The sequence below is a fragment of the Vanacampus margaritifer genome, chromosome 7, assembly GCF_051991255.1.
Source record: "Vanacampus margaritifer isolate UIUO_Vmar chromosome 7, RoL_Vmar_1.0, whole genome shotgun sequence".
Taxonomy (NCBI): domain Eukaryota; kingdom Metazoa; phylum Chordata; class Actinopteri; order Syngnathiformes; family Syngnathidae; genus Vanacampus; species Vanacampus margaritifer.
Genome location: NC_135438.1, coordinates 13,957,782 through 13,969,194, shown reverse-complemented (window position 1 = coordinate 13,969,194; position 11,413 = coordinate 13,957,782). Strand labels below are relative to the sequence as shown.

The 11,413-nt window shown below is 39.6% G+C and overlaps 1 protein-coding gene across 1 annotated transcript; it reads left to right on the top strand.

The window, feature by feature from the left end:
• The first annotated feature begins 2,259 nt into the window (after nt 1-2,259).
• On the top strand, nt 2,260-11,413 carry cnga1a (cyclic nucleotide gated channel subunit alpha 1a). The gene is made up of 8 exons (XM_077571716.1): nt 2,260-2,403; nt 2,909-2,983; nt 3,086-3,148; nt 3,277-3,330; nt 3,419-3,523; nt 3,775-3,881; nt 5,823-6,433; nt 6,534-11,413. The coding sequence occupies exons 2-8, from the start codon at nt 2,919-2,921 to the stop codon at nt 7,458-7,460; spliced, it is 1,932 nt and encodes a 643-aa protein (XP_077427842.1). The 5' UTR covers nt 2,260-2,403; nt 2,909-2,918; the 3' UTR covers nt 7,461-11,413.

Genomic DNA, 11,413 nt, shown 5'->3' with positions numbered 1-11,413 from the left:
TTTATAGTCTTTGGTATGAACCGGCCAGGGATTGAACCCACAACCTCCCAGTCCCAGGGCAGACACTCTACCACCAAGCTATTATTTCCGAAGTCATTGTGTATTAATAAAAATATTTTGTCCTTGCAGGCTGAGCCGACTGAAGCTGCACCTGAGGTAAGTGTTCCCGCTGCATTCAATGCAACTTTTCTTTTTTCTGAATGGAGACACCCATGTTAAATAATGTTCCTTTCTTCTTAAGCAGGTGGATGTTGCACCAGCTCAGGCAGCCACTGCTGCTCCTCCTCTTCCTGCTGCTGCAGAGCCGGCTGGAGATGCATCAGAAGAGGATGAGGTGACATGCTAGCTTGACATTTAGCAGAATATTAAATTATCGTCATTGTGTGCCAATCATGAAAAAGCTTTTAATAAAATGCTTGTGATTAAGATACTAAAATCTTTTACATTTTCTGGAACACAGGATAGCCAACCTGCCTCAAAAGCTGCTGCTCCTGTTGCCCGTATGAACTCCGACGAGACAGAAGAGGAAGATGAAACAGAAGAGGCCGAAGAGACGACTGCGGTGGAGGCTGAAGCACCTGCAGCAGACCCCGCAACTCCCGCTGATGTGCCAGCAGTGGTTGATGCCTCCGCAGAGACTGCAGCAGTTGATATGCCAGCTGTGGATGCTGCCCCAAAAGCCCCCGAAGCTGCTGACGCGGCAGTTGAAGAAGTTGCCGGCACTGCTGTAGAGTAATTATGCCCTGCATCTATCACTGTATAGTTTCAGTTCAATAAAGTGGAATGGTATGAATAAAGATGGAATAGTATGCTTTTGTGGGTGCATATTAACATTGTGGAACAGTTAGTATACAGTAGCCTACTGCTAGTGCAAAACAAACACGACATCACATGTGTTATTAGAGTTACCACACATTATTAAATAAAGGTCGAATTCCATAAACTGTGGTTTCTATAGCTTTTACTCAGACTGGTTGTATCACGGCACAATCAGAAGGAAAAGGACAAAAGCACGTGACACAGGCTAAATGCTAATTTGGATCAGTGCATAATTATACTTCGTTATAGATAACCAGTTTTGTCTTTAATCATCAAGCTCCATGCATTATTTATTGAAAAATTTAAAAAAATGGGATGTTGTAATGGCAGCGCGTGCCTTGTAGTCACGAGATCCAGGTTCAAATCTCATCGAAGCGTGTAGTTTGCATCTTCTCTCTCTCTGCTTTTGTGGCTTTATACGGATACTCCAGCTTCCTCCTATAATATGCATAAGTCACACACTACATAAGATGCATCTATTTCATGTTTCTTGCTAAATGGATCTGTTCTTTTTATTATGGCAGCAAATTCGTATGGAAATTGATTTTTTTTTTCTTCCCTTTAATTGGCAAGTATTTGCGTCCACCAAATCCCTGCTTAACATAAATCAAACTATAATTGTATAATAAAGTATTTGGTGATAAAGCATCTGGTGTGACATAAAATACTGGACAGGCAATCATTTCATTCAACACAGAGGATATTTGTAAACCAGTTGTCGCAGGCATCAATATTAGGTATGGCAAATGCATTTTTAAATTTGTAACTAGTCAAAATCAATTGCAGCTGAGCAGCTATTAACGTCCCATACGACCACTAAGGTTCACCATGAAAGTTTGTAGTTATAAAGCCAAAGAACCAAGCAATTTCTAGTCAATATAAGTCATTAAAAAACAATAGGTATATCATCCTTCCTTGTTTATTTAAAGATGCTGAGAAGATGGAGAGAAAATGCGTCCTGCAGCAGCCAACAGAAGCGCCACTGAGTTGACAGACCACCGTTGCCCTGAGAGAAAGATAAAAAGTAAAGGAAAAAAAAAAAGCTGCTGCGCTGCTCATCACTGCCAGAGGTTCAATGCCACTTCCATCTCAGTTCTTTACTTAAAGAGCGGGAGAAGGTACACCTGATGTGAAACCTCCTCTAGCCAGTAACATCTAATCGGATCAGAGTTGGATATGGCTGAAAGTGCTGACAGAGCATAAGTGTGTGTGGCCTTGTGTGTGTATATGAGTGTGGGATGACAAAATCTTCTGGTGTTGCAGTCTGATCAGAAAAATATCAAGAGAAAAATAGAAGCTAAATGGGTTTCGGTACGTTGGTTGTCCACTTTCTGAAGGGATATCACTGCATGGGGGTTACAAGGTCTTTGCCTCCTCTCCACTCAGCCAACCTCTAATCCTCCTAATCCTTATCAGGGTCGCTAAATCTGTGACACTATTAATTTAGCCCCAGTGCTTTATATGTGTCATTGTTCCGTGTTGATATTTTGTCCAATTAGCTTCCGAGGACCTGCTTGCACATTCTGCTATACTTGTCAGTACTTCTTGCAGACAAGAAAATGGATTTGTGTGCTGGAGACCAAGGTAGGTTATTTAATTTTGTCATGAACGGTCAAAAAGAGATTGTGTTTCTTTTTATTTTCACATTGAAAGCTGACAAGTATGCTTAACTCCAAATCAGGTGTACAGTAGTAAGCATTTCCATTCTGAAAATATGAGAAAGACTAATGAAACCTTTGGCCTAATTACAGAATTCAAATGTATTTATTTTCAAAATCTAAATAGGTACACATATGGACAAACGTGAGATGTGTTTAGAGCTGATTATACAAAGAAGCCAAACAAAGTGGAACACAGTTTTTATTTTTTTATCTTTATTTTTTATTTATATTTTTTTATCTTTATTTTTATTTTTTTTAGACTTTATCAATAGACCAATATTGCAAACAACTAGTGGTGGGAGTAATTGTCCATTTATGTTGCAATACAGTACTGTACAACATTACTGATTCCATATTTTAAACATGCTACATTGTTGTAAATCTTACAATATCCACGTTTGATGTATTGTTTGACTGCCACTTTGCAGTTCTGCAACTATGACCACGTCGGCGAACCTCAACATGACACTTGACTCAGGACCACCAAACAGCAGGCTCAAAATGTGAGCGGATGTTTAAGTACATGTTGTATTATAGAGGCAAAATAGGCTTCTTTATTCTTATGAGTGCAATTATTGACCTTTCACAAACTACATTTGCTGCAGGATTGCACCTCAGTCACTCTCCAATCACTTCAATATGAACAACAGTAACAACAATGACGATGAGTAAGTACCGTTCTGGAGTCATCAGAAGAAAGTCAATCTAATGCTCTATTGAGAGAAAAGTGATTTGATTTCATATAAGAAATAATTCACTGCTCACTGTGTAAACTTTTATTCAAACACATGCACAGAAAGAAAGAAAAACAAGAACAAGGAGCAGATGAAAAGGGAAAGGATGTAGATAAGTAAGTACATCATCACAACTAGAACAACAAATGAGGACTAAGTGTGATTTAAATGATTTAGTCATTCTGGTTTTGTTTTTTTTAACAGGCCCAAAGAATTATTTGTCATCAACCCTGCTGGAAATCTTTATTACAACTGGCTCTTCATCGTAACATTGCCAGTCATGTACAACTGGACCATGATTATCGCTAGGTGAATACTTTCACAATATTTTTAGCTTAGCGTTATTTTTAAAACATGTTTTATTAATGTGAATTGGGTACGTGACAAATGCGTCACCCAAAGGTACTATGTATGGCACAACAGTACTATCATATTTTATGTAAAATCGAATTGAATGCAAAACGTCGTCATTTTAAATTTTAAGTGGATTTTTTTTTTTGTGTCCAACAATTTGTTATTATTAGTCACCTGTGTTTCTGTTGGTGTTGTCCTGCAAACAGGGCATGCTTCGAGGAGTTGCAGCATAACTACATCCTTTACTGGGTTTTATTTGACTACACCTCAGACCTCATCTATCTGGCTGATATGTTCGTCAGGACCAGAACAGGTAAAAAATAAAAATAAAACACGATCTATGACGGGGAAACCTAAGATGTCAAAACTTTGCGCCAGACTTGCGCGGGGAATGAGTGGTGGAAATGTGATGTGTGTTTGCCATTTTTTGACAGTATTATTCGCTAAGAAAACATTCAGTTATTAAATATTTAGCAATGGTAAGCATTACATCATCACTTTTGGGCGCAATCTCGGCTGACTGGTAACTCGGCTATCCTCACATTGTTCAAGTAGGTATCCTGCCTGATAATATATCTTACAGTATCAGCTGGTATTAGCAGCTAGTAGCTAGCCTAGCTATGCACCAGGCTGTATAATAGACAGAAGGACCAGCCGCTTGCCGGATGTCAGGAGACGGACCATATCTGCTAAGCAGTGCATGAAGTATTTTAACGAGGGACACGACAAAACTGCGTCAACCGGCTCAAAAACGGGCAAAACGCTGCTTCCCCACCGTCCATCTTTAAAAAAAAAAACATTTTTGTAGAGAAAAGTTATCCATCTTGGATCACTATGAACTCCTTACAGTAGTACAGGTTGTCCTTTCCACTTGTAAAGTCACTTGTATATTTGTGTCGGCGTTTGTAAAAGTGTTTCACGTCTTGTACATTTGTTTTCTCAAACGTAAATTTGTCTCAGGACTTGTAAATGTGTTATAGCAATTTATTTTTGCTTTTTGTTTTCTAAAATGTATATTTGTCTCCAGCTTTTGTAAAAGTGTTTTGCACCTCCCGGCCACCGTATCACACAGTTGAAGTTCCAACGTTCTATTATCAACAAACCAGGCTTAAAAATCCAGACTTTGAATAATTTGTGAGGGATACAACTGACAGTTCAATTGAGGGCAGCAGGGAACCCTCTAATTGGACGTTGTCATCACTAGAAATCGAAACAATTATTGCGAAACATGGTGTCCTCCATGTTTGTTTTGACTATTGCTGCAACAGAGTAAATTTTACTCTACTCTAAAATACAATATTCGGTCCCAGTCTAAACAGAGTAACTTTTACTCTTGTAAGAGAGTAAAATATAAATATTTTTTAAATCACTCAAGTGTTGAGGAAAGATCTACAAACTTCAGCATCTAGGCCATAAGTATCAAACTCCGGTCCTCGAGGGCCGCAGTCCTGCTGGTTTTGGAGATTTTCTTCTTCCAAAACAAGCTGATTCCAATCAGCAGGATCATTATCAGGCTTATGTAGCGCTTGCTGATGAGCTGATCATATATCAGCTGTGTTGGAGAATGAAAACATCCAAAAAAAAAAGAGTTTGACACCTATGATCTTGGCAGTACGGGGATTCCATCTGACACCAATGATATACTGATACACAGTAGGAGCAGCATTTTTTAGATTAGCAGTCTCCCACCCTGAAGGTTCTGCGATAATGCGATAATTCCTCAACCATTGAGTGAATTTTTTTGTGAGTGAATATTTTACTCTTCTTGTAAGTGCACAGGTTACTTTGTTTAGACCTAGACCGAATGTTCTCTTTTTTTAGAGTAAAATTTACTCTATGAAATTTACTGCAAACAACAACAACAAAAATCAATTGGGAAAGTGGGACGTTGGTTCCCCTTTAAGTATATGAAATAAACAATAACCATACATCGACATTACACACAGTCTCAGTCTTCTAGTTACCGAATTAAACACAGTGAGTTTTATTAGCATATAAAATCAAGAAACCAAACTTAATTTTTGCTAGAGTTGCTTGAAATGTATGAGGGAAAACATACTGATGAAACATACATATATGTTTCCAGTTTCTACTACAATGCCTTAATAACCGCCAAGCTGCTGCACATTTCCCATTTCAAGATTATTTGTTATTCAAATTTGAATAGTTTTCATTACTATAGATCATCCATATGCTAATGTTTAATGGTGAACAACCCAAACATCCTTGTTCGATTGACTTTGTATCTTTGCAGGTTACCTTGAGCAAGGCTTGATGGTCAAGGATGAGAAGCTACTCCGCGACCGCTACATCAAAAGCTTCCAATTCCGGCTGGATGTCGTCTCCATGTTGCCTACTGATGTCCTGTATCTCATTCTGGGTCTGGACTACCCAGAGATTCGAGTTAATAGGCTTCTAAGAATCGGTCGTATGCTGGAGTTCTTTACAAAGACGGAGACTAAAACCAACTACCCCAACATCTTCCGCATTGCAAACTTAATCATGTACATTCTCATCATTATCCACTGGAACGCTTGCTTCTACTTCTCATTCTCCAAGTCCATTGGTTTTGGGTCCGATGAATGGGTTTACCCAGCTATTGATGATCCGGAGGAGCCTGCTTTTGGCCAGCCCATGCGGAAGTACGCCTTCAGCCTCTACTGGTCCACATTAACACTAACCACAATTGGAGAAACGCCACCACCAGCCCTCGATTCTGAATTTATCTTCCACGTGGCGGACTTCTTAGTTGGGGTTCTCATCTTTGCCACAATTGTGGGAAATATTGCAACCATGATCTCCAACATGAATGCTGCCCAATCCCAGTTTCAGGCTCGGATTGACAACATTAAACAGTACATGCAGGTAGAAAATACACAGATTTTTTTATTTTTTTTTGCAACAACATAGACTGCAATTTACAGTTGTTTGCATATAACTGATTGCATGAAACTGTCAATTACAGGTTCGGAAGGTCAGCAAGGAGCTGGAATTACGTGTCATTAAGTGGTTCGACTACCTGTGGAACAATGGCAGGGCACAGGACGAGCGCGAGGTGTTACGGTATCTCCCAGACAAGTTGAAAGCGGAGATCGCTATCCAAGTACACATGGAGACTCTAAAGAAGGTTCGCATCTTTGCAGACTGTGAGGCGGGCTTGCTGATCGAGCTCGTGCTCAAGCTCCGCCCACAGGTCTTCAGCCCTGGAGACTACATCTGCAAGAAGGGCGATATTGGTCGTGAGATGTATATCATCAAGGATGGAAAACTCGCAGTGGTTGCCGATGACGGCGTTACGCAGTTTGTGGTGCTCGGGAGCGGGAGCTATTTTGGTGAGATCAGTATCCTTAACATCAAGGGCAGCAAAGCAGGCAACAGGCGGACAGCAAACATCCGCAGCATAGGATACTCAGACCTCTTCTGCCTGTCTAAGGATGACCTCATGGAGTCTCTAGTGGAGTATCCGGATGCGAAAGGTATGCTGGAGGAGAAGGGCCAACAGATCCTGATGAAAGATGGCCTGATTGACTTGGACCCAGCGAACATCAAGCCCGAGGCCAAGGAGCTGGAAGTAAAAGTCAACAGGTTATACGGTACCATGGATTTGATGCAGGTCAAACTGAAGAAGATGCTGGAGAAAAACAAGAAAACCGATAAGACTCTGTGGCATCGCATCAATGATCTGGAGCGTCTGACAGGAGAGGAGATAGAGGATGATGGCGAGGGGGAAGAGGATGTGAAAAAGGAGGACGTTGGAGTGGAACAAGAGAAAGCGGAAGATAAAGCTGGAGTGGATGAAAAAGGTGAAGAGAAAATGGAAGAAGTGAGCAAAGAGGAAGAGAAGACTGAAGCAAAGGATGTGGGAGAAAAAGGCGACGAGCACAAAAAATAACTAAACTTCAAAGTTTTTTGTGCGAATAAAACCATGAACACAAGTGTATTTTGTGTATTCAGATCAAACTCACAAAGAATAACTGGACAGCTGCTGTAACCATGGAAACTACCTGTAATGCCCATGCATAACAACAATTTCATTTGTAAATCAATGAGAGTATTGATATTTGCATTAATATGTTATGTATTGACTTAACCACTGCTATCTCTTGTACGCAACCTCATCAATTTATATTATTAGTATTCATCTATAGCATGGGTGTCAAACTCCGGTCCTCGAGGGCTGCAGTCCTGCAGGTTTTGGAGGTTTTCCTCTTCCAACACAAGCTGATTCCAATCAGCAGGATCGTTATCAGGCGTATGCAGAGCTTGCTGATGAGCTGATCATATATCAGCTATGTTGGAGAACGGAAACATCCAAAACCTGCTGGACTACGGGCCCTCCAGGACCGGAGTTTGACACCTATGAATGGTGTAGAGCAGGGATAGGGAACCCTGGTCCTCGAGAGCCACTTTCCTGGCTGTTTTCCACGTTTCTCTCCTCAGACACAGCAGACTCAACTGATCAGCTATTCAGCAAGCTCTGTAAAAGCCTGATAACGATCTTGTTCATCAATCAGGTGTGTTGATGGAGGGAGACATGGAAAACAGGCAGGACAGCGGCTCTCAAGGACCAGGGTTCCCTACCCCTGAAGAGTATTGTTTGTAACCTGCAGTCTACCAATGATCTCCATACATAGGCCAGTACATTGCAAACTTGCGGAGAGAACAATAATAATGCAGTTTGACATATTCTATATTTAATTTTAGTACCAAAGTTGAACCTAATCCTTTTTGGAGGGGACCTTTTCTTATATAAAATGGAATGCACAACTTGTAAAACACATTAACTAAATAATTAATACATTTGTTATTAAGACATACTATAAAATCTTCTCATTGCTTTTCCCCTTTGCTATGTCAAAATAGAAGTTATAATGTTAACTGGTAGCCAGTCAGCTTGTCAAGTAGTATCTTTGACTTTAAAATGGACGCATGGACAGGACACAACAGCTAAATCATCTGATACCAATTCAAAGGACAATGACGTTACGTCTGACAGTCTGTCCACATGAAAAGTCTCAACTGGAAAAACAAAACGTAAGCTAACATCATCCATCCATCCATCAAGTTAGAAGGAGGGATGCAGCCATTATACAATTTTGATTGCTTACAGTTTTCCTAAATCAAAATATACAGTTCTGGTAATATTTCACAAATATATAATACTTTTCCAATATTTAACTCAAACTAAATATTACTATTAAAGTAAGTTGGTAACTTTCAAAATCCCCATCCTGGACAGAAATTAAGTTCAATTGAATTTTTTTTCTTTAAAGGGGAAGTCAACCTTAAACATTTCTTGACAATATTATGTTATATATAACCTAACTAGCCTGAACATGACTTTCTGATTAATACTATTTTTGTGGAATATGAGTTATGAAGCAAAATCCAGCCATTTTTAACCATCTCAGGGGGCGGCCATTTTGCCACTTGCTGTTGACTGAAGATGACGTCACAGTTGCTCAGGGCTCAGGCAACGACCAATCACAGATCACTTGTTTTCTGAAGCTGAGCTGTGATTGGTTGTGACCTCAGACAGGAGCAACTGTCATGCCATTTTCACTCGACAGCAAACGGCAAAATGGCCGCCTTCTGAGGACAAAATCACCACCAGACATTAACAGAAGCCCAGAGGTGTAGCTTGAGAAGGAGTTCATTTGTATACATCCTGTATTTATCTACTGCTTATTTCTGAGACAAAACGTTGGACTCATATTCCACTAACACAATATTAACCAAAACACCGTATTTGGACTAGTGGGGCATCTTATTGTCAAAAAGAAAAAAGAAAAAGGGTTGACTTCCCCTTTAAAACTGTTTCAAAACCTTGTTTTTTGTTTTTGTTTGTTTTTTAGAGAGAGAGTTTGTATTTAACTTGTATAATACATTGTAACTGAATCATTATTTGAGTACATTTTTTAGCAGTGCTAATGTTCAAAGTACAAAATGTTATAGTGACTTACATTAAAATTAGATACACCTTTTTAGGAATGCGGCATCTATCTTGTTTTTCATGTAGGCCCACTATGCTGCAGTATCTTAATGATCGTTATGTTGGTACTTGGAGAGCTAAGTAATTCTTAAGTAGAACCACTGGGATACATCATTATTTTTTATTTTTATAGGAAATCATTATTTTGCTCAATAATAGCATAAGCTTGCAACCCAAGTGAGAATAAGCGGTTTAGAGAATGGATAGATGGAAAATTGCATAAGCCCAAACAAGATTAACAGACACTTTAATGCAAACTACTTTAAACTGCTTTTACAGTTAAATTCGCAGGTGCATTTTCTATAAAAGACTTGAATAAGAACATAATTCTGCGCCGAGGGCACTATTTTAACATATAGAAAAAAAACACACAATTTTAAAGGTTTAATTTTATGTTTAAATGGTCACTACAGCACTGCTAAAACAACAAATCTGATATTTACAGTACTGCACAGTAAACTACATGTGTGGGAAGAGATTGCTGTACATGACTAGGCAACCATGCAGTCAACTGGCTTCTTCACTTGCTCATAAAAGCCTTAATCAATAGTAAAGTTACACAGCAACCTTTTCCAAAAACCCTCTCGAAGGGGAAATTTGTGAGACATAAACAAATCATCTGAATAATAGTGAGACAACCCTCTTTTGTGTTGGTCCCTGGGTGCTAATGACTAAATGCCATCAACACTTCTCATCACAAGCTCTAATTAAATGATGGATAAAGCCAGCCCAAGATGAAAATAAAACAATTTGGGGTAGTTGGCAAGAGCTGAATGAGTACGACTTTAAATTTGGTGGCTTCATGGAAAGCAGTTTTGTGCCATCTATTGAATTGTTGTCATTTGCCTGCTTTATAACAGGCTGTGCGTCCATTTGTCAAAAGAAAGTGGCACGCAGATGTTCAATTAAATCCGACTGTAGGTGGTGAATTAAAACAATGGAGCAATTAAGGGGGGATGTGACTGAGACATACTTCAGATTATTATTATTATTATTGTTCCTAGGCTTCCTAGAATCTCGGGTTATTATGAGACCGAGTTAGTGAGTTCCCCGAGACAGCCGTAAGCACTAGCATGTTTAGTACCTACTATACCTACTATATATCTGCAACTGCATCGTGTAAGCACACATTATATCATCTTCTACAGTAGTACAAAGATTGAGAACTCTGGTCCTCGAGAGCCACTGTCCTGCCTGTTGTCCATGTCTCCTTCCTCCAATACAGCTGACTGAAATGATCAGCTCATCAGCAAGCTCTGTAGAAGCCTGATAACGATCCTGTTCATTGAATCAGGTGTGTTGGTGGCGGCAGACATGGAAAACAAGCAGGACAGTGAATTGGGGACAAACACTGTTGCATGTCCATTGTAAAATAAAACAAAAATAGTACGTTCTGCAGCCACTAAATGAGGAAATACCTCTTTGATTTCAATGTTGAATTGCTTCTCTGTATGAAATGTGAAATTATTAGCAAAAAGAGTAGGGAAAATGTCTCACTGCCTTTCCCATACACAGCTGCCATCCTTTGACCAAACTTCCATACATTCCACGTGTATGTGCAGCTTTCCCTGCATTCTGCTAATATTCACGTCACGTACCCCATGTTGTCTTGAACCGAAAAGTGAGTGTGAGAAGCCTGTGAGAATGTCCTGGCAGAGCAGAAAAAGGTGGCGTGATGGAGTACATGCCATTTATCCTGGGACATTTGCTGCTGATTTCCCAGAAGAAGTGTCTCTTGGGAATTAATTGCCCAAGGGGGTTTCATTCTGTCGAAGCAGTATTAACAAAGCAACAATCATCAAAAGTAACATAAAGGGTTGTTTACATTAAAAAAATAAAGGAAGTAGAGCTTA